This window comes from Pteropus vampyrus, unplaced genomic scaffold, assembly GCF_000151845.1.
Source record: "Pteropus vampyrus isolate Shadow unplaced genomic scaffold, Pvam_2.0 Scaffold6, whole genome shotgun sequence".
NCBI lineage: Eukaryota > Metazoa > Chordata > Mammalia > Chiroptera > Pteropodidae > Pteropus > Pteropus vampyrus.
In genome coordinates this window covers 4760729-4784064 of record NW_011888787.1, presented here as the reverse complement: position 1 = coordinate 4784064, position 23336 = coordinate 4760729, and the positions used below count along the sequence as shown (strand labels likewise).

The following is a 23336-nucleotide window of genomic DNA, read 5'->3' as shown; positions in this document are numbered from 1 at the left end:
AGCAACATTAACTATATTCTCAGCAGAACAGTAATGTATGACATTTCTCCAAAAACCAACATAGTTCCAAATTCAACAGTAAAAAGGAAAAAAAATAAAACAAAACCACCAGCACTTGCTACTTTAGAGATCAAGACGTTGTTTTCTACAGAATTTCATGTCGAGTTTGGTTCTCTGTTTCAGAGCATGAATTGCTTTTCAGATGAAAAACCTGGGGTGGCGGAGGTGTGTGTGTTTGGGGAGAACCCAGGGTGGAAAAGCACTCGGGAGGAATGAGGTTCATTTCTCTGTCAGACAAACAAGTGAGGAGGTAGTTATATTCCGAGAATGTTGCGCTGATCTACCGAGAGCTGGGGAAGTAGCGGGCGCGTCTCTGTGAGACTGGAGAGGGCGACAGGGGGAGTGTCCTCCAGGAAGTCAGGACCAGGGCGGGTGTCAGTGCAGCTGAAACGAAGGCAGAATTTGTGTGTGAATGTCAATGTCACCCGGAGAGTCTGAGGAAAACAAGGTGAAGAAATCAACATGAATGATAGATCGTTCCTCTCCAAACGTGTCCTACCTTGACAGTGGCTCTTTTCTGATGCTAGAACTTTAACAGTTGTCTGTAAGAGAAGGACACACACCACGTCATTACCACGCAGTTCAGATGTAGGGATTCTTCAAACTCCCGGTCAGCGCCAAGAACATGATATACATACAGTTCATAAACAATGTCTTCTAATTTCTAATATCACTGAAAACTTAATGTCTATAAAATAATTACATGTTTTAAAAATTGTTTAGAGCTCAATACTCTCAGATAAAGGGTTCCGTAAGGAAAATATTTTATAGTTGTAAGTAAGCAGAGATTCTCAGTTAAATAACAACATAGAAAAAATAACAGCAACACTCCTCCAAAATGTCTCATACTAAATAGTACGATTTATAATTACGTCAAGAGAGCACACGCTCACCTTGTTACATCACCACACAAGGCAACCCCATGCAACCTTGAGTCCCATCATCACTGCTGTTAAGTTTTTTCATTCGGTACTGACGTATTTCTCTTACCAGTGTGTAAAAAGCATCTTCAACACCCTAGAAAAGGAAGAAAATGATAAAGACAGCTTAACAGACAATTCAAGTTTAAGCTCTCTCTCATTTGTACTTTCTTACATAGATTTAAAATTCCGATTATTAAATTAGATGCTAAAATAGGGTGGTTTAGAAAGATGACACTAAATTTAGCATTCTTACTGAATCACATTAACAGACTGACATACGAATGGCACATTTTACAAAAACAACATTCAATCAAAAGACAACTGGTAATGTGGAACACACAAAAGTGGTGTTGATGGAGAAATGACAAATGTTTATAAAAATATCTTTAATCAAGGGTCTTCATTCTAGTAATATTTGTGTATGTTAATGTGGGAGTAAAAATGCCATACCAGAATATTAACAAGTTCATGTTAGGTTTAAACTGATTAAAAAAAAAAAAAAAATAGAACACTATTAAAAACCCGTAACAAAGAATGTGGATATTTCTAGTCAGTCAATCACACTTATCTGCCTTATACCCTTGCCAGATGCTGAAAGCTGCACTGTACCTGTCTGGTCTTGGCTGAGGTTTCAATGAATGGAATCCCATAACTCTTGGCCAGTTCGTGGGCTTGTTTTGTGTCAACTGTCCTTGTTGGCAAATCACACTTGTTCCCTACTAGCACCATAGGTACATCATCTGAGTCCTTTACTCGCTTAATCTGTTCCCTAAAAAAAGGGAACATGTTATAAGAATAAGCTTTTTGGAAGGAATAAACAGCTAGGGCAAAAAGGAATCTAGCAAATTTTATCCGGCCTAATAGTTTCTAGTAGTTTCACTCCCTCCCCCGCCCCATCTCCCAACTACTTATAAAAGACCGTGTATAATGAGGAGACTGGTTTACACTTGATTCAGCAGCCACAGGGAAGCCAGGTACCAGTTCGCCTTCTAGTGGAAATAAATGGCTAGTTGATCTTGACACGTGCCCTTGTTAGGCTCTTCCATTCTTCCCAAGAATTTGGCTCTGGATTTAATTGGCAACTCTGAATCGCACTCTAGATTAAGGTCCGAAGTACAAAACGTAAAGTTTGCTGCCTCTAAAAAATTTTTTGAGGCTCCCCTGAGAGTGACAGTATTTAGTGGAAGATAGTCTAGCCTCTTCTCTAGATGGGTGATGTCCAAATGTTTCCTTCAAACAGAATTATAGCTGGAAGTCCACGATATCACATAGAAAACACCAGAACTGCCCTTCTTAGAGGGGCACTAAAGGGTCAGGAACTCCCAGCTGGCAGCACTCCCCCAGGGACATGTTACAACATACCATGGAGCAGTCTGGAAACTTGCTTTAGATTCTCTTGACCAACACTGTCCAACAGAACTTTTTACCATGAGGGAAATGTTCTGTATCTGCAATGTCCAGCTACATCCACTAGTCACATGCTGCTACTGAACACTTGAAAAGTCAGTGGCTAATGTGGCCAATGATCTGATTTTTAAATTTTATTTAATTTTAATTAACTGAAATAATCATATATGGCTTGTGGCTACCATACCGCACAGCACTGCTTTAAACTCTACCCTTGGATCCCATACAAAGCCATGTACCTGAAATGTATCACACTAGCTAGCTGTGGAACCAAGCTGGGGAATGATGGCAGCGGCCTATGTTGAGGGATAATATAAGACAGCCTAAGAAGAAAAATGGCTTCTAGAAATTCAGCAAATATTTAGTAAGTGTTTGCCAACTGTTGGGCATTTTATGAAGTACTGTTGTTATTTCCAAAGAGGAAATGGGAAGTAGAGCAGGTTTAGGAGGAAAAAAACACCGAATTTAGTTTTGGACTCGTTTGTTCCGGTGTGCAGAATTCTTCAAGTGGATGGAGCATGAGCCACGATGCGAGGCTGCAGGAGAGCACTTGCACAGGCTTTACCATGTGCTAGGCACTGTTCTGGGTGATTTACATAATTACAAACTTGTTTAATTTTCACAATAAATCTTGGTAGGGACTATTACCCTCCACGTGACAGATAAGGAAACTGAGTATTAACTTTCTGCAATAACCCCAGATTCTTCATGTCAAGCAACCTAAAACTAACACTTCACAATTAAAAAAGCTCTATCTTTCCTGGTGTGGTATCCTCATTCCCCCCACAAAGCTTCAGAACATGCATAAAGATCATCCTGTCAGGAAAAAACCACACCCCTAGTACCTGTAGAGGTTAATATCTGCAAATGACTTGCTGTTATTGATGGCAAACACGCAGAGGAAGCCTTCGCCTGTCCTCATGTACTGGTCTCTCATGGCACTGTACTCCTCCTGTCCAGCTGTGTCCAGGATGTCCAACAGACAGGTCTCACCGTCTATCACCACCTGTTTTCGGTAAGAATCCTGGGGGTGTGAAGGGTGGGGACGACGGGGAAAGAGATTCCATTTTTATTAAAAACCACAGGAAGTGCAACGCTATTGCCAAGATTAAATTAGCTCCTAAACAAGTCCACTTCTGTCTTTCTGATTTGCCCCTCAATCCACTAATACAGAATCACAAACGGAAAGTACTTAATGTCTCCTTTTTTAAAAAAAAAAAGCCCCAAGTCCTATATGCCTGCAGAAAGAAAAATGTGGACACTGTTCCTGGAAAAGATGAAAAAAAAATGTGGTAATTCAAGACAGCTCTACTGAATTCAGACTAGAGATTAGGTTTATGGTGTCGTTTACTAAGGTATGAACTGAACATTCTTATTTATTTACTGTATATTTAAAATTCTAAACATACCTCCATCAATTATAACCTGGCCCTAGTTAGTGTCACTTGTGTTTATGACTAAACACACAAACACTTTTTATTTCAGACAAGGTCATAATACCAAAATATTTTTCTCCTTCTAACAGATTGTACCTTTGGGAAATATTCCTTGATCAAATTCCTAAAGGTTCCAGAGATAGTTAATAATTATTCTTCAGGAAGACAGACATGCATAGATCTTATAAAAAAAACCTTTCAATTTGGCTCAAAAGCAAAAATGTTACTTGTATTTTAATACTTATGTTCTGGGAATGTAGGTCAAAGATAATAAGCTGATCACACTCAGTAAATATCTGGCTCCAGAAACAGAATGAGACCTAGTTTCCTCTGTAACTCACTTCATTGTGGGACTTTTATATACTTTCAAATTGAAATAGAATTCACATTGCCAAAACTCCTTAGAGCATGAAATATAGTTAAGTGTATGGCTATTCTGAGGAGATGAGCAAAATAAAAATTATAAACACAGATTTTAGCCAAACTAATTTATGATAATAGAAGTCAGAGAAGTGGGTATTTCCTGGCAGAGTGAGGAAGTTTATTGACTGTAATTGGCATGCTAGAACTCTCTGGGGAACTGGAAATTGTACATATTTTTATTTGAGTAGTTACGTGAGTGTATACAAATTTAAAAAGTCACTGAGCTGTTGATACAAAGATTTATGGATTTTTTAAAATTATTATTTACGCCTACAGCACCTGGTCTTCCTAGGTGGTCTCCCATCCAAGTACTAACCAGGCCCAACCCTGCTTAGTTTCTGAGATCAGACATCAGGCTTGTTCAGGGTGGCATGGCCATAGACCATGGACCGTGGCTCCACTGGGGTGCGAACCCAGGACCTTCTGCGTGTGAAGCAGATGTGCTAACCACTACACTATGGAACCATGTCCAAGATTTGTATATTTTACTGAATGTAAATTACTCCACAATAAATTAGACTCTGAAAAACATTAAAAGGGTCTATTAATATTAAAGTAGTAAGCCTAAAATAAAGTTTTTTTCTAAGGATTAGGGTGTGAATTAAAATAAAATAACCTATACAGTTAGGCATTTCTAAATTGAATAAAATTATAAAACCTTTTATTTAAAGCAGAGGTCCCCAACCCCTAAGCTGCAGACTGGTACCAGTCCATGGCCTGTTAGGAACCGGGCTGCACAGCAGGAGATGAGCGGCAGGCAAGCTAGTGAAGCTTCATCTGTATCTCCTGCTCCCCAGTGCTGGCATCACCGCCTCAGCTCCACCTCAGATCACCAGGCATTAGATTTTTATAGAAGCATCGATTCTTGGTGCCAAAATGGTTGGGGACCGCTGATCAAAAGACCTTAGATGCCATTTATTGAAGCCAATCTAAAACATGAACTCCCCGCTCCCAAACAACAGATTCATGCAGTGCTTTACCATTCACAAAAATTTAAACGTATCTGATTTTGCACAACACCCCTGTGTGGTAGACAAGACCAGCCTATGGTAATAGATGAGGAAAATGAGAATCACAGTGATTAAGTGATTTGCTCGATATCACATAATTAAGTTGCAAACAAAACTGAAATCCTAGACAGTGACTCAAAATCTCATTCTTTCTAGTCCAACCCCAATCTCAACTGCTACAATTAGGTAAGAAAATAAAATAGCACTACACCCAAATCTCCAAATCCTTTATCTCCATTCTGATATCATTCAGACATTGCCCTTTCTATGGCCTGTGTTTCTTTTTAATAGAGCTGTCCTATATGAAGAAACTAAGTGAGTTCAACAGATTTTACAAGTTTACAGAACTGTTAAAAACTACTGTTTTCAGAAAATCTTCAGCAGCTAATAAACTCTTCTCCACAAACAGGGAAAGCTTTATTGTACTACTGAATGCAGTACCCAAAGTAACTTTCCACTTTCTCTTCTGATTATTTCTTTATCTAAAGACTAGCTAAAGGGTACGGGTGAAGGTAAAACGAAAGAAAGAGGTCGGCGGACTACCACTGGGCCTCACCTCTATGGTGGGATCATATTCATCTACAAAGTGGTTCTGGATTAGCTGGATGGTCAGCGCGCTTTTCCCAACACCACCTGCTCCAACCACCACCAGTTTGTACTCAGTCATTTCACACCAGCGAGAACCTGTGGGAAATAAGCAGTTAGGGGTAATTGGCGAGCGACATCTACAGTACTTCAAAGCTTTTTTATAATCAATAGCAAGTAAAACCAGAGTTTGAAATGTATGTTTCACACACGTGACCCTCCGCTTGGTTCTCAAAGCGATTTAGGAATGCAAAAACACTTGCAGGTGACTGTGGGCCCCAGAATTCTGGATTAGAGTCTCCCAGCTACCCCCACCCTCATCTATTTTTCAACAGTCCTTGAGCCCCGCCCGCTGTCAGCCTAAGGTCAAGGAAACCCCCCGTTCCTGCTCCTGCAAGTATTCTCGGCTTTGTGGGGGCTGCCTCCAGGCCGTTCCCCTTTTAGAGTCCCCCGCCTGTCTCCAAATCTCTCTCTCGTAGGGATCCAAACGAAGGATCCCCGCCCAGGGCCTTTGTCTCCCGCGCGCAGATTCCGCTCGATTCCTGGCTACAGCGAGTCGCGTGCACGCTCCGAAGCCGAACACTGCACACGCCAGAGCCCTACCTCAAGCTCCGGTGCCTCCGCTGCCAACGGATTTAGAACCACAACAGGGAAAAATGTTGGAGACCCCGGAACCGCCATGAACAGCCCCCACCAGGGAGCGGCACTTCCGGCCCCACCCGCTACGTAATCAGTCGGCGCCGGGGGCGCCAGAGTCCCCGCCCCGGCCACGTGGGCCTCTGAGACAGGAGTCATGCGAGAGGCCGCACCCAGCCCCAGCCCCTCCCCACACAGGACGTTAGCAATAATGAAAGCGCTAGGTGCTAGTGTCTCAAAAATCAGTAAAACTTTATTCGCTTCCATTCTTTCGCCATTAACAGAAAACCGGAGAAAGCAAAAATGTTTTGTGTTTACAAAGATAAACGGCCTCTTTACCCAGAGATCAAAAACTCAAATGACAATGGGGAAGATAAAAGTGCCCTCCCACACATCCCCTGAGCTGACCTTTTGTCATCTTGTGGACAAAACCTTCAGTCCACTGGCCAGGGACCCTGTCCTGTATGTGGCCAATTCAAGATGAGGGCCAAGAAATCAGACCAATCCAATCCCGTGATATAAAGTCGAACAGAAGCTACACCAAGGGTCAAGTGCCTGTATTTTACAGGACACAGGAACCAGGCGGCTACTTATAAAAAAAACAAGATTCATTTCAGGCACAACTTTTTTATTTTTTTGTTTTGTTTTGAAATCAGTAAAAGAAACTGGGTCCTAGAAGCTGCAGTGATCTAAGCAGCAGCGAGTTTGTGCATTTGTCCTTTTTTGTTGTTTCTGTTTAAATACGTTTAAATTATCACACTGCTGGCACATCTCATTTGCATGAAATTCTGCACCATACATACTATTTGTAGTAAAGTTTACCCCCCCTCCCATCCCAGGAAAAAAAAAACTACTCTGGAAGATAATTTTCATTGAAATCTAACCAAACTTTGTTAAGTGGACTGTGACAAGATTATAAATGATATGAAAAATAACATTTTAACATTTGGCCACCAACTTAAGGAAATGGTTCGCCTATACAAATTTTTGTAATTTTTAATATATTCTACCCTCATATGGTCCTCAGAATTAAAGCATAATGAACAGGAAAGAATGCAACTGAGTGCTAAGGCCGAACATCTTGCCAGAAGTAATGAAGGTAGAGTATATACTGAATATCAAGTGCAGAATTTCATAGGGCCAACAAGATAACAGTCTATACTTTTCACTTACACAGGGGAAGTGGATTTTGCAATTACCAGTTGCGTTAAATGCACCAAATAAAGCTTCTAAAATTGATACTATAAGGCGCCACCTTAAGTTTTCCAGGCTGCAACTGTGCATAATTTTAAAATGGTTTTCTTAAATTTATTTATTTTTTTTAAACATAACACGAGGAAGGTGTTAAAACTGGTGTAATAGCTCAATAGAATAAGTATTCCAGATTTTGGGAGGGATGAAGAGGGAGATATTCAGAACCCTTCACCAGAATCCCCCCAACTTGATCATAATGGATTAATGATGTGCTTTGTGGATGTGGTTAGTCAATGACACCAGCCTGACGGATCTTTCTTTCTGCACCAAATCCCTGTGAAAAATAAAACTGCAGTTAATGACCGGAGCGCATGACAATCACAGTACATTCACAATTCCAAAAGCACTACTTTTAAGAATCTTCGCCACCACCAATTCTTTCCCTCAGGAAATCTATATTAAGCCCTCCTGATCTATTATCTAAGCTATGTTCAAACTATCAGGAAAACCAATAAATGTGCTCCTAATGGTAAAGTTGGGGGCTGAACCAATGTGCACCAAGTCCTAACTAGTTCTAAGCAATACTGAAGCTCCTTAGGCTCTCGAGATATGCTGAAATAGGACCTCAAGCAGTATGTTGGTCTGTCCTTTTGCCTGCCCCCCCCCTCCCCCAGCCCTGAAACCCTCATACCATTGAGTTATCTGGTCCCCTTGGCTGACGAAGAACCATTAGGCGAGGAGCACTGGCATCATCCAGGGTTATGTTCTTCAAGCGATTGACCAACCTATCAGGTCGTGGAGCTGCAACAGCCTTGGGGCCTTCGCTGAAACAAAGTCAAGAGGTGAGAAGCAACACTGGTGGGAAGAAGGCAAGTTGCAGAGGAGAGTGTTTTCCACCTAACTTCCCAAATGACTCAGTTTTAATGAGGAGGACTCTTACCTCATCTAGCCAGCTAGCTAGCAAGACAGGACAGACAAGTTTATGTTTTTATTCCCAACTCAAGGTGTATTACTGCATACAGCTGGGAGAAACATTTGGGTGAGGGTCCCCCCTAGACTGGTCTGCAACCAGAAAGACCAGTTTCACAGACATAAAACAAGGTAGCAGATGTGAAAAACCTTATAAATGTTAATATGAAGAAATATTTCTGGAGACTCTCGGCTCCTCCAATGGCAACAATGTTATTAAAAAAAAAAAAAAGGCAAAAAACCAGAGTCAGAACTGCTGAACTATAAAATTAAAACTTTTAAGCAGCATATAACCTAGAAATGGCTTAATTTGAGGAAAAAAAGGTAAGCAGAATCCTTTAAGAATAAGAACTATACACCTTTTTATGTTTAAGATCTATCATACAGCAAATGCCCAATTAATATTTCACTGGGCCAGATGTATGAGACTAAAAATTTAGACAATAAAGACTAGAGGTAAAAAAGGCATATGAAGTATCAAGAAATAACCAGAAAGTGGCAGAATAGAAAAAAGCAGAGATGGAAAGTGAAAAAATGTGATAAAGCAAAGATTAAGAGATAGTCCAGGGAGATTACTAATTGAACTCACCAGACTCGCCAAACATTACAAGCACTGCACTTGCCAGTGCGCTGATTAAGAATCACTGAGAATTCCACCTCATCTCCGGCCTGTAGCTCAATGCCATCCTGAACTTCTTTCACATGGAAAAAGAGCTTCTTGCTATCTCCTACTTCATAGTTAATGAAGCCAAACTGAAATTTTTAAAAGAAAACAGTAACTAAAAAAAAGAACATACCACAGGGGGAAGAGAGCACCTCACTTCGAATATAGCACAACATGTGGCCGTATAGCTAGAAGGGGTTTATAAAACATGGTACTGATGCCAATGCTCCAGTCCAGCTGCCTATGCTAGGATGTAACAGAATGGGAGTCTGCAAAACCTGTCAGGGAAGAAAGAGCTCTGAAATCACGGAAGCTGACTATAACAGCCTGACTAAAGCAAATAAAGTGCCTTCATATATAAGCTAAGTTTTTGAATTATGCAGAATCATTAGGGAGCTGTTATATGAATGTATATTATTAGTCTGATTCCTTCTGGAATTAAGCTGGGTTATGGTAGTACAAGAAATAGCCATACAAACTGGTTTATTCACAGTATTGGTATTTAAAAAAGTCTTCTCTGAGGACTCGCAGAAATCTCAGTATCAGCAACAGTTTTGTTTGCTAATATTTTATCGACCCTTCTACACATGGCTTCTTTACACAGTATGCAAAAGAAGCTCTGAGCTAAAGTGTACAAAATCTTATAGGCTTTCTACTCTGGAAATGTCATTCATTCCATTTTCCCCATCATGTAACATTATTAAACAGTTTTTTTTTTTTTTGCTAATATCACCATTTTTTTCTTTTCATGTGGTTTCCTTTATATTTTTATAAACTACCTCAAAAATTGAAAAAGGGGTGAAATAAAAACCAAATGAATGTTGATGGTTCTGCCTTGGCTGAAAAAATTTCAAAGTTTTGGTTACAGTTTAGTTACTGACTCATTAAGAAGACCAAATTCTGATCCAGAGATACTACCACTTACCTGATCTTTCACACATTCCACTGTGGCCCTACGTAGGGGTGTAATATTGTAGGCCATAGTCTGTGCATTCTGGCCCAGGACACACAATTGGAACTTGACACTCTCCCCTTTCTGTAGGCAATCCCCTTTGTTGGCCATTCCAACTATGCCAAATGGATAGACCTCACCTTTCATATCCCCTGTAAGGAGAAAAAGGTACCAAGTCTAAAAGCTAATAATTCACAACAGTCCTTTGCTGATGATCCTAATAAATTTATAAGTTGCCCCTAAAAATATTTTATTACCTGAAACCCTCTACTTTGAACTTTCAGTGAAATCCTAAATGCTAAATACTACAATGAAAACAAACGAGAACCTGTAGCTCATTAGTACCTTACTAGTTAATGAACAGTTTTAAAACCTTTATGAAATTAAAAATAACACTACCACTGACAACCTCATTACCTAAATATTTGTTTTTTTTAAGCATTATGGGTTGCTAATATGATCCAACGGATTGATTATCTTCTTCCCAAGTTCGCATTATGAGCCAACGAACAGTGAAAAATGTTTCTGACCATACCCAACTGGGCATTAAATAATAAGCCAGGCAAAGACAAAGTAGATAAATTTCTTTGCCATTCCATCCCCCTTTGCTCTGATTATGGCTCCCTCAAACTAAGAGGCACCGTTCTCCTAAGTCAGAGCTCAGCACATTTTTTCTGAAAGAGTTAGACTTGGCAGTCATCTTGTCTCTGTCACTACTACTCAACACTGCTGTTGTAATGACAAAGCAACCAAAGACAATATGTAAATGAGTGGTTGTAGCTGTATTTCAAAAAACTTTATTTTATAAGAACAAGCCACCATCCTCAGCTCTGCCCTAGAGTAAAAAGCTGGTTGGAAGTCAGGGCAGGCTATAGATAAAAACTGGGCCAAAGAGTTCAGCTCCTTTTCAGTTCACCTGGATGGTGAATTCACTGAATCAACAAAAGTAGAGAAAAAGAGAAAAAATTCAGGTGAAAGTAGAAGCTTCATAACTGCAAATGCCTCTAACTATTCTCTTGATTATAGGGGTAAAAATATGCAGTGAAGATTTTCTTTGCAAACATACAGCAATCACAAACTTTGAGGAGATACTTCCAATAGATCACGTCATGAAGGATTAGAGACAGCTGGTCTGATGTAGTGGTATTAACAGTAACTACCATTTATTATATACTTATATTGATTCATACTTAATCTTTAGAGAACCTTCTGACATTGTCCTTAGTTATACAGCTGGGAAGTGGAAGAACTGGTGTTCAGATCTAGGTCTGCCTGACTCCAAAGCCCATGGTCTAATATCAAGTTACCTGTATTCCTAAATTAAGAGCTGTTCTCAGGACCAACTGAGAAGGTATGACCTGTCTAGTCCCAGAAAACTCTAGGCTCAGAGATTTCAGAAAAGTTTCCTTTCCCACTAAATCCTTGCTTTGAATTCTACCCTATAGCCAGTGTTGAAGAGTAAGTAGGCTGGGGGTTGGGAATGCAAAAGGAAGTAACAAGTGGGAGGTTAGAGAGGAGAAAGACAGGCGATTTCATATTATCTCATGAGTTAAAGTTAACCGCCCATATCCCCTGGCACTTTTAAAGGTATAGTGTCATCGTGGCATTAGTTTAAAAGACTGATTTGCTATAAAATCAATTCATATTTGGAGGTGTGTGTGTGTGGTGGGGGGCTGGTTCTATGTAAAACAGAACTTCTTAAGAACCTCATGAATTAAAGGAACATCATGTTATAAAGATTCATTTCTTTCCCTCAAGTGACCTGCTCTTCCTCATTTATGTTCTCTTTGACTCCTAGATGACACAAGATTTATTGTGAGCCAAGCTACCATCTTTAGTTAGAATTTCAAATTCTCTCATCAACTCCATTACAGTATAAGTTTGCTATAATAAATCATTCAGTGTTCCCTACTACCATTTTTATTGAAAATTTATTTTATACATGTTGGTCCTTTGGGTGGTAACTGTTAGGAGTAAGGGGTAGTACTATAAACTCAGAGAGTTATTGAAGATGGGAAGAAAAAAGCAGAAAATGAAAATTACAAGGAACCTTTGCCTAGAGACAAATAACAGTAACCCCATGGAACCCTAGCTATTAAGGAATAGATATAGTAAACTTTTACAGGAAATAAATATGTTTATAGAATTAAAGGGTTACTAGGAAATGGTTACTAGTGCTGATATAACCAGTGAACAAAAGGAAATTATGAAGTTGTACTAAATTCAGCCAATTGTGAATATGATTATCACATGTCATTTTATGCATATTTTTAGTGTAAGATTTTGTTCTCAGTCTATTTCAATTTTAACTCAAGAGTCAGTTGCATACGAATGTCGTACGCTCATACGGTAGTCATTTATTCACAACATAAGCCCGGCTGATCTCATTCCTAAGGGATATAAAAATAAAAACCAAGCAAAGGGAAGAAAAGTCACTTTTCCCTAATTCAGTTTTTAAGGAATCTGAAAATAACTACCATCATATTTTAAAATCTTCATGAGTGCTCATATAAAGGTAAGGCACATTTCAAACAATCTGACAGGGATGCTCTTACCTTCCTCCACGATCTCAATCATTCCTTGGTACTCAGTCTGTGTCGGATCAACACTCCTCAAGGGGCGAATGACTTTACCAGAGTAGATGGTAGGATCAGCTTCTTCAGTAATGCCATTCACTGCAAAACAAAAGTGCGTATACCTTCAAAAATTTTAAACTCTAAACTACAGGAAAAAAAACAAAATTCATCAGAACAAATGCTAACAGAAGATTGATTGGTTGCCTGCGATTCTTGAAATGCTTCTAAACTACCATCAAAATAAATTCATTTAAAGATTTAACAAGTATTCCTATTTAAAACATGTCTTGTTCTCTCACCTTTTCCAGGTAAACAAATATCACCTTTTCAGTGAGGCCTTCCCTGGTCTCTAACATGGCAACCCAATACTTACATATACTTCCCCGATTTACTTTAATGATATATATTACTATCTTTCTAAATATACTACATACAATATTTTACTCGTCTCATTTGCCTGTTATTTTCCACTAAAAAATAAACTCAAGGAGGCAGGGGAGTTGTCTAATTTCTTCACTACTGTATCCCCAGTATCCAAAACATAACGTGCACTTAAGATATTTATTGAATTGAAATGAACATTCTTGGCTGTCATTTCTCTAGGTCTCACCACACACAACAAAGTGTTATTTGGAGAGTTTATGAAAGCCAAAACTAAGTGGCAGGTCTTTAAAAGTCGAAGATCCTAAATGAAAGTGATTTTCTTAAGTTCCCCTTATTTTTCACATTTATACTTATTCTTCTCCAAAGTGGTCTTCTAGAGTAATGCCCCTCTCTCCCCAACCCCATGGAGATTTCTATCTTGTTCTGTTTTTAAAGAGAGACAATGAATAAAAAGAAACTTAAAGTAAATAACCTAAAATATCTAGAACAGTGGTTCTCAAACTTCAGTGTACATCATCAGAATTACCTGAAGGGTTTATTAAAATGGGCTGCCCATCCCCAGAGTTTCAGAAAGCCTGAGGTGGGGTCAGAGAACCCGTATTTCTAACAAGTGGTCAGATGTTACTTCTGGATCTGGGGATCACACTTGGAGAACCACTGATCCATCTCTCATTTCCCACCCAAAGCACAGACTGAATAAGCAGTAGTCACAATTCATTACCCGAGTGCGTTTTGTTGACTTTTTCTGCACTGACTTTGTTGCCTTTGCCTTTGGACAAGCTGTACTCGACCATGTCCCCCAGTTCCAGACTATCGACATCACCAGAGAACTCACTGAGGGGAAAAGAAATGACATTTGAATAAGCAATGACCACAAACAACAACAGTAGCAAGTAGCTTAATTTCCTGTATAACAACATTCATGGTGTGCTTACCTATGCTGGATTGTTTTAAGCACATTTTATGTACTGACTCATTTAATCCCCAGAAATACACTATGAAGAGGTACCATTATCCCCAGCTCCAAGATAATGAAACTAAGATATCAAAAGTTAATCTTTCAATAAAAGTTACATAGGTAGTAAGTGGCAGAGCCCATGCTCTTAACCATTATGCTATATTATAACACCAAAGCAAGTGCACAACTCTCTGGTAGCAACAGATAAAACAGTATTTTCATTGAAGCAGAAAGGCGCCTCTCTAATGTTCAAAGCAGATATAGGCCTTTATCTTTTGGCCACATGTTCTCGATACAAAGGTAGGTGATTAACTTTTTACAAACATGAAATCTGAGATTAAAAAACACATAACCACCCAACACTAAATGCTTTTGACTCCAAAACCAAAGAATGAATAGTAAGCTCCAAGTTCCTAAAAGGCATTTCTCACCTGTAATGGAAAAAGATTTCCTTATCATGATTAGCTGTTTCAATAAATCCAAAATTATCCTTCAGAGTCGCCACATAACCCAAGAGCCTCTTGGAGTTAGAATTACGACCTAAAAGTCGCACACAAGTTGCAATCTGCTGTCCAGGCCTCTGTTTGTCACTAATACTGAATTCAACCTGTGAAAAATAAGGAAGCTCATTAATACCATGTCACTTCCACAAAGCTCAACTCTGACCTTCAACTACCCCAGACCATGCTTCCCTATTCCAAATATCCCTTATAAATTACTCTGATGGAATAGATTTTCACCAAAAAAAACTAGCACTTCTATGTCTCATTCAACTTTTCACAAAGGATCAAGTTTTGTCCTCTGGTGTGTATTCCTTACAGATTCTTAATTTCCCTAGAGGGCTATCAGAAAACCAGACATACTAAGTCTGAGAAAAATGAACAGCAAGGTAAAATCTTTGGTGTGATTTCACTTTGATAATGTTTCAGTGACTGTTTGAACTTTCTGGCTAATATTAATTTTATCAAAGCTAACTGATTTAGACATTATCTTACCTAATGCTTAAATATTGACTCCTCATAAAGCTTTTAACAAAGAGCCTGCTAGACCCTGTTCTAATTGAATACGCCGCCTTTAAACTGGAAGATGTTCGTATATTAAATTTGTAAGCACAAAAAAATTCAGCAAAACGATCAAATTTCAAGAAACCATTTTGTAGAACTGATAATTAAGATGACAACTTTTAACCCCCCTCCTCAAATAAGCAAAATTGTCTTGCCTTATCTCCTATTTGAGGAGAAGTAGATCCTTCCACATCCTTGGCTTGAAAAGCAATAGTCAATTTCACTCCACAATCATCATAAACAATAATACCATCCTCAGCCTCCTAAAAGAACAGTCAGAATACAATCAAAGAATACAATTTTTGTTTTGAAAAGAATACAATTTTTGTTTTGAATACAACTTTTGTTTTGAAAAGAATCAAAAGCAAAAAAGCACTATAAAAGCAGCTTTAGTTCTTACAGACCCTTGAGCCAACAAATTAGCATAGCTGGAGGAATTTCCTATTCCAGATTCTCTATCAGATTTTTCATATGAACTAAAGGTGATCTTGCCTTAAGCCAGATCTGACTCAATCTGCTTTAATTGGGTTATTTACTCTTGAGAATTTCTTGCTGTTAAAGAGGAAAACCTTACTGAAAATTTATAACACACCCATTCTATACTTCTCAAAACCCATCAGAAATCAAACTGGACATGTACTTTCAACTAGGTAGAAATTCTGTAGCTCAGGAAGCTTTTAAATCTCCCATAGCACTCACGATGTTTGTATTTTATGTTAATCAGTATATTTACCAATGCGTGAGAATTTTATTTGGTACAGGATCTAGCACAGTTCAGAGCATTTGATGTTCAAGTAGACAATTAAGTTATGACATATCAATGTTTTCACACTAACACTTAAATCACTGTTAAAACCAGGAATTAGCTCTTTGCAAGTCTAAGAAATTTCAGATATGTCATAAGAATCAATCAGTAAACAACAACATTGTACAGCAATATACAAATTATACTGTTTCCATGGTTTCAGCCATCATTTCTATGGGAATTAATGCCCACACATTCCTAAACTGGCTTCGACTCCTTTGCTAATAAGCTCCAGAACTCATTACCAACTATTATGTATTCAAAACCAATTAATTTCTACTCTTCTACTATTCATATTCCTGTGACTGCTATATGTTACTGAACATTTATAATGTACCAGATATTGCTGCGTACTCTGTATTATCAAATTTAATGTTATGATAAAACCATCTTCATAATTACTGTTACTTCTCATTTTACAAATTAGGAAAGTTTTAGATGTTAAACTTGACCAAGGTTAGACAGCCAACATGAAGTGATGCTAAGGATTTGATTTTGGTTGAGTGATGATGTCAGTGAATGCAGGTCTGATTCCAATGGCATCAACTCTTTTGCCAGTCAACCAAATGTCACAATCTCAGCATTCATTTTTGCTCTCATCTCTCTCTACCCATTAACCTCAATATCCAGTCGACATCTGACACTATATACTATATACACTAAGTATATGAGGTAAGACAATCCCTGCTCTCATAGAACCCAGTCTAGCAGAGCACATAGGTTCATAAAGTTAAGTGTAATATACTATCATAAACACAATGTTAAGAACCTGGAATACAGTGTTGGCCTAAGAAGAAAATAACAATAAAGTCAAGAAGTCTCACACTAAGGCTGTCTTGGATCAAGCCAGTTTTGACAGAGACGTTTGGAAAGCAGGCCGTTCCAAGAGCTAAAAGCCATTAAAAAATAAACCCTGTTGATTTTTTTTTTATTCTTAATAACACCATCTGCCAATTGTCAAATTCCTACTACAGGCTAGGTACTGTGAGGGCTTTTTTAAACAAAACAGGACGCAACCATTTAAGTTCAAAAACTGAAGCTTGGAGATAAAGTAACTTCCCAAGCTACAAAGTAAGTGGTAGGTACGATGCTACCCCTTGCTCCTTCTGGCTCCTTAATTATTTCTAAAACTACATTACTTTCCAGCATCTCTTATGTACTTTCTCGTGTCTAAATCCATGATCTCTGTTCCAACTTCAAGGACTATCTAAACTATTAAATAATTTCCTATCAAGCCTCTTCCATCTTGTCTTTCTCTACCCCCAACTAGGGTTCATACTATTGCCATTATCTTCCTGAAGGGCACACCTAATGTCACTCACTGTCCAACAGAAATCTTTTTCTGAGTACAGAACAAGGTCTAAATTCTTTAGAGTAGCAATTAACACCTGCTCAATCTATCTCCATTCTGATTTTTCATCTTTATTTCCCCTACATACTTCCACAAAAGGAAAAGTCCCTATCTACCTGTCAAACTACTTAGTGCTTTCTAAAGAAAGCCTGAATTTTTCACCTGTATCTCCACCACTCTGTGAGGAATGTCCTTCCCTCATTTATTTCCACCTATTAGATGTCAATGCCTAACTGAAACCATCGCAGATCCTGCCAGTTTAGAATTTCACCAGAGCAAAATGACCTTTTAAAATAAAGCTACATTTTACATTCCTTATGAATCATTTGTTTCTATACACCTCTCAATTTGTTATTTACTTGAGAGCAGAAGCCATCTTAGACATCTTTTGTTATTTCCTATTCAGTGACTTTTTCAATAAATGAAGTTCAAATGTGTGAACTGAGTCTACCCAAATTTGAAAGTTTTAAACTGCATGGAAGAAAGCACTCTCATTTTAGATAAGCAGTTCATAACAGGGTTATTTTGGGATATTTGGTGGAATCTGGAGAAACTTTTGGCCATCACATGGGGGAGAAGAGACACTGGCCTCTAGTGGGTTAAGTCCGAGGATATTAACACTACAACACACAGAACCCCATCCCCGCCCTTGCAGAGTTATCCAGTCCCCAAATTCCATAATGCTGAGGCTAAAAAACCTTGCTTTAGATTAGTTATTACAGGGAATTCTGAAAGAGATAACACTACATTATTGTGTGGACAGTGGTTGCCTTTAAGCAGAAGAGAAAAAAGAGCTACAAAAATCATTTATCATGCAATACTTACCTTTTCTTTGCCTTTATTTGGGCTAGTGGTTTTAGGATTGGAAAAAGTGGCTTCTTTTTCTACAGTGCCCAGAAAACGATGATCTGAATGAGAATGGAATGAAACCGTGCCCTTGGGAAGCTTTTTAATCCTAATAGCATGATTTCTTTGGGCAGACAGCATATCCTACAAAGGATAAATAAAAGTAACTTAAACTGAAAAAAAAAATCAAGAAAATCCCCCTTATTTTTCTCAAAAACTACTCACAGGAACCACAGTGAACTCTACTTCATCTGCAATATGGAGCTGGTTCCCATCCAGAACTTCACTATAGTGGAAGAACATACGAGCATCACGATCCACACACTTGATGAAACCAAAACCATCTCTCATGGCAGCAATTACACCCTGAAATCCAAATAAGATTTTCACTGGCTATGAAACTTTTTAAGACAACAACATTCAAGTGTGGAAAACATCATCAAGTTAAATTCGTTAGAAATTCTCTGTCTCAATGACCCAAACTCTGTATCCACATGGGAATTTTTCCATTTTAATACAGATTCATCACTTTCAGTCAAGTAAATTAACCTCCAACCAATTGTCTCAGACTAGCCGGATGCTATTCTACTTGGCCAACATACACTAGAAAAAGTTATATTTCAATGGAAACACATGCATTCCATTTAATTCTCAATGCTGTGAACTAGGTATTATTATCCTTTTTTTTTGCAAAATGAGGAAATTGAGGTTAAGAGAGGCGAAACAATTTGTCCAAAGCACATAGGTAGTAAGTGCCAGAAATCAGAATTACAAGTAAAGTTCAAGTTTTATAATGAAATAATTTCCAGAAATTAAAAAGAATCTACAGATTGGTACTTCAAATACTTCAAAAATTCAACTAAAGGCAACTCTTTAGTCTCTACTTCAAAAAGTTTATGCTGAGTTTAGGCACAGGAAGGACTTAAGATTTAATTCTGAAGAGTAATAGAAATTCTTTTTTTTCCTTCTACATTTCTAAAATATCAATTCTGTGAAGGTATTATATTCAGAGTATACAGCATGTGGCAGGTACTCAAATATTTAGTGAAACACAATTATTATGGACCTACCAATGACTTACATAATGCACACTTATGTATGAGATGGCTATTCTATAACCAGTTTGGAATACGGACTTAATAATACTGACATTTAATCCTTGCTAAAACCTGATGGTAGCCAAGCTACTCGACAATGTATTCTGTACTGTAAATAGAAACAGACCCAGACTGAGAAACTTAACTTTTTTATAATTATGCATTCAGATCTCCAGATTTTTAAAGTTAAAAGCACAATGCAACTGTCAAGCAAGATCTGTTCTCTAAAAGATAAAGTCTCAAAAAAAATTTTTCATTCAATGTATCCAATTTAACTGATATACTGTAGATGTTATGACCTCCAACAGAACTAAATGTAAATTATATCTAAGAAAAATAATTAATGAAAACTAAGCTTATAAAACGTATCTGGGAAACAATTCTGGTATATGTCACTCCTGAGCATATGCCCACTAAAAAATTTGCAAAGTCCTGTCGTAAAATACAAAAGAAACCAACCTACACTGTTTAATCTAATGTTTACTAAACATCTTACAAAAGTTTAGGAAATTTTACTTTCTAAATGATGGACTTGAACCTTCTTAATTTTCGTACTTAAGAGTCAGATAATCACTCTCAAATCATCCTGCCCAAATTTCCATTCTAAAACTTTTCCGTATCTATTTCAGGATAAGCAACAGAGCTAGACATCAAACCTATGCTAACTCAAACTATATTCTTCATTACCTTAACATAAAGGTAACTGCCTAATATCGTCATTAACTTAAAGAATTTTCAATACAGTATTACAAACTTGAATACAACATTGCCCTCCCCCATACTGGATATTTATCAAATACTATCCAACACTTACCATTTCTCTGGCTTCATTAGTGAACTGAAACGTGTTTGATAGAACTTCTATGTTGGTTGCTCGTTCTAATTTGTCACGTCGGTCTGTTGAAATATTAAACCTAACATGGTCACCTTCCAACAGGGTCACCTTGGATTTTGTATCTTTGTCTCCAAAGGGAAGTTCTTTAGGAATCACAAAGTCAACTTTGATGCGTCCTGGCAATGGGTCACTCTGATGAGAAGAAAAAACTATTTTAGCTTGAGATTTCTCATCCTTCCTAGTTCTAAGTCAAACAAGAACACAGAGCAAACCCATGTTATTTATAATAGTTCCCTAAAGGGAAAAATGGGGTTGCCAACATAAGTCCACTTTGAAAGCTCTGTGTTCTATGGCCACATGATACAACCATATTATCACAACACTGCAGTTAAGATCCTAAACTATGACACTAAGAGTAAGAAAAAGAATATCAGTCTTTCATGTTTCACAATTCCTTAGCGCTGATACCACTGGTTTCATCTCGTTTCCCCCACAAAAGAAACAAACTAGGGGTGGGGTAGGTAACAGTGGTAATAAGTGTGTATACGCAAATCAGTTTTTTTCCCCAATGTAACCATATTGCTCTTAATCCTTTCTCCTTACCTCCAAGTGAAAAAAAAAACAAAAGACAAAAAACAAAAATAATACTTCAGGAATAAATCAAAAAACAAAAAACAAAAATAATACTTCAGGAATAAATCAACGAATGGCTTCTCATTTAGTTTAATTACACAAGAAATATTTCATGTCCCACTATTATTAACTAAACGGAATAAAATTTATGAACACTATACCCTACTAATACTGATGAGGAAAAGAAGACTCTCCCGAAAAAGACTATTTACCTGGTTTTTACTGGGTACTTTTGGGATAACTTTGGTTACAGTTCCTTCGAAATGTTCAATGCTGATATCTTCAAAGATGACTGTTCCTTGAGGCAATAGTCTGACATCTGTTGCAACTTCTTTACCCTAAATCGAAAGGAATTAGGGGGAGGAGAAAAATGTAATTTTAAGTGTTTCCTAAAAATGTAATTTAATACTGATCTTAAAAGAAGGCCAAAGACCAACTTAGGTAACTATCTTACATTTCTGTCCTTGATTGTGAATTCCACGTCATCTCCAGGCTGTAAGGTTTCTAAGTCATCCTTAAATTCACTATAGTGAAAGAATATCTCTTTTACAATATCACCTCTTTCAATAAAGCCAAACGCCTCCTGAAGCCAAACAAACAAAAAACCAAAAATAAAAGGAACATTATGTACTAGTCATGTACATATTTATGACTACAATCAACAAGCCTTTTCATAAAATTATGCTGCAGTGGAAACAATATCTTTGGTCAAATCTAACATTAACAATTAAATTGCCCATTTAAAAGAACATAATTAGAAACAAAGGAATTTTAATAGATTACTTTTAAGGTTAACAATGAAATATTTTTAAAGGGAAGACAAAGAGGAAAACCAAACGGTTTGGATCTGAAGTATAAGACAAAGTAGTCAAAGAAAAAAACTCTATTTTCTCAAATTTGATGACACTTACCTTCATGGCACAAACTACTCCCTGACAGCGGGCTTGTTTCTTTTTCAACAGCATAATGTTTCGAGCACTCACAGCACCAGTACTAGAAAGGAAGAATCGGGTGGGGGTGGAAAAAGGGGTGAGAATCAAAGAGGGATGAAAAATGCATTGGCTTGGTTAGATATGTCTACAAAAACAATAAACTAGTTTTCTAAGGTCTCAAGAATTCTGTCATCACTAAAAGCAAATGTAAAGTTTATGACACCTGATCCTTCTCACACAGCTCTATATGCAAAGGATTTTTGCTCAAATCCCCTTGCCTTCTAAAGGGGGAATATATATATACAGGTCATTTTCTCTTGGACTGTTTAAATAACACCACGGGTACATGATGTTCTATTTTGCTTTTTACATTACATAAAGCCACAAACTAAATGCAACCGAAGATGGGGAATGCTACAGTTTTAGGAAAGCCATTCATTAAACAAACATTTGAGTAGGTATTACGAGCTGCAAACAAAGGTATAGGAGATAGAGATAAGAGATGGTTCCTGTTTGCAATATGTGAATTTTGTAGTTATCCCATCTTTTTTTAAATAGCTGTAAGACAAAGTTGAACACGGTGATCATAGAAATTTGCTACACTTTAAAAAATAAGGACGTTCACCTTCGCTGAAAGCAGTTTGAAATATCACATGTTGCTATACTGTCCCCATCTTTGAACAGCAGAAATATAAATCTGATTTAATTTTAAAGATGGCGCAGACCGTTAGGGTGCAAGAGTATTTGCTGACGTAGTTGTTTTAAGAAGAGCTGTAGACTAAGCGATTACTTCCCTTAATTCTTCATGATCAAACTGTGCTTCTTACTTCGAAAATTTGACACTGAAAAAAATCTTTCTTGCCTTTGCAACTTACTGCAGTGACAAGGCTTTAGAGCCAGATTGGGGTTTAAATGCTTGCTATTTAAATGCTGTATGACTTTAGACAAGTTACTTTAAGAGAACACACCTCATATTACAAATGAAGAAAATCAGGTGAGGCTGTTCTGAGGATTAACTAACTATATAAGGCATTTAGTACAAGTGCTTGGCACGTTTAAAGAACTTAATAAAGGTTAAGAAAGCTCTTCCACTGGCTCCCCGTTCAAACCCAAGCCCCATCCCCTAGTTTCCTACTTGAGATTGAGGCATTTAGATGAAACTTGTAATATCTGTAACCTACAACTTAATTCCTTCTAGTCTTATAGGAGGTAAGGTTCAAGGTTAATTCTGCACATGCTCTTGGGGCTTTTCCTTCCCTATGCTGTTGGAACATGCATTCCTAGCACTTTCTCCAATTTCCTATTTTTAACTTCCTTCTGCATTTTTATCTCTCATCTCTAAAAATCATCAACCTGGGCTTTCTTCTTAACCACATTTTTCTAACTGCTATGCTAATGAAACAGGCAGCTATATCTCCTGCCCATTATTAGCTTGTCTCAGATCCCTATGTGCAACTGCATATTCAATATCTTCACCAAGAAATACCAACGCCTCAAATTCAAAATGCCAAAATAAGTATAATTCTTCTTCCACTCTTAATACTTTCTGCTGTATCTCCTTAGTCCAGTTAATATCATCTGCCCAGTACCCCAAGC

At 37.8% G+C, this 23336-nt stretch overlaps 2 protein-coding genes, 1 non-coding gene and 1 pseudogene across 8 annotated transcripts in view; all 4 read right to left on the bottom strand.

Annotated features, from left to right (window-relative positions):
• Nucleotides 1-72: 72 nt before the first annotated feature.
• Nucleotides 73-6598, bottom strand: NRAS (NRAS proto-oncogene, GTPase). Of its 2 annotated transcripts, none has more exons than XM_011366695.2 (7): nucleotides 6448-6598; nucleotides 5816-5943; nucleotides 3236-3414; nucleotides 1593-1752; nucleotides 1051-1077; nucleotides 560-602; nucleotides 73-444 (listed from the first exon to the last, which is right to left on the bottom strand). In XM_011366695.2, the coding sequence occupies exons 2-7, from the start codon at nucleotides 5924-5926 to the stop codon at nucleotides 341-343; spliced, it is 624 nt and encodes a 207-aa protein (XP_011364997.1). In that variant the 5' UTR covers nucleotides 5927-5943; nucleotides 6448-6598; the 3' UTR covers nucleotides 73-340. The 2 variants fall into 2 exon arrangements, with proteins under 2 accessions (XP_011364997.1, XP_011365005.1); XM_011366703.2 differs by having other exon boundaries at nucleotides 954-1077; nucleotides 6448-6596.
• On the bottom strand, nucleotides 4517-4632 carry LOC111745710 (annotated as a pseudogene).
• TRNAV-CAC lies at nucleotides 4642-4714 on the bottom strand. The gene has a single exon. It is a non-coding gene; the product is annotated as a tRNA-Val (tRNA).
• Nucleotides 6599-6713: 115 nt separating the features above from the next.
• CSDE1 (cold shock domain containing E1) overlaps nucleotides 6714-23336 on the bottom strand; it is a 34981-nt gene continuing 18358 nt past the window's right edge. For all 5 annotated transcript variants that reach the window (XM_023535509.1, XM_023535510.1, XM_011366673.2 and 2 more), the window contains 14 exons: nucleotides 21720-21801; nucleotides 21263-21391; nucleotides 21021-21146; nucleotides 20155-20367; nucleotides 18469-18609; nucleotides 18223-18387; nucleotides 15397-15504; nucleotides 14609-14784; nucleotides 13941-14053; nucleotides 12815-12934; nucleotides 10233-10411; nucleotides 9233-9396; nucleotides 8366-8498; nucleotides 6714-8008 (listed from right to left, as the gene is read on the bottom strand). In XM_023535509.1, the coding sequence (XP_023391277.1) occupies nucleotides 7961-8008; nucleotides 8366-8498; nucleotides 9233-9396; nucleotides 10233-10411; nucleotides 12815-12934; nucleotides 13941-14053; nucleotides 14609-14784; nucleotides 15397-15504; nucleotides 18223-18387; nucleotides 18469-18609; nucleotides 20155-20367; nucleotides 21021-21146; nucleotides 21263-21391; nucleotides 21720-21801 (1897 nt within the window). In that variant the 3' untranslated portion in view covers nucleotides 6714-7960. The remainder of the gene's footprint in view (nucleotides 8009-8365; nucleotides 8499-9232; nucleotides 9397-10232; nucleotides 10412-12814; nucleotides 12935-13940; nucleotides 14054-14608; nucleotides 14785-15396; nucleotides 15505-18222; nucleotides 18388-18468; nucleotides 18610-20154; nucleotides 20368-21020; nucleotides 21147-21262; nucleotides 21392-21719; nucleotides 21802-23336) is intronic.

Excerpts from the sequence above, each read along its gene's own strand:
- NRAS (XM_011366695.2), bottom strand. The coding sequence starts at position 5,926 with ATGACTGAGTACAAACTGGTGGTGGTTGGAGCAGGTGGTGTTGGGAAA. Across the intron at positions 1,078-1,592 it reads CCTCAGCCAAGACCAGACAG|GGTGTTGAAGATGCTTTTTA; the intron begins GTACAGTGCAGC and ends TTCCTTTTCTAG. Across the intron at positions 603-1,050 it reads AAGATGCTTTTTACACACTG|ACAACTGTTAAAGTTCTAGC; the intron begins GTAAGAGAAATA and ends CTTCTCTTACAG.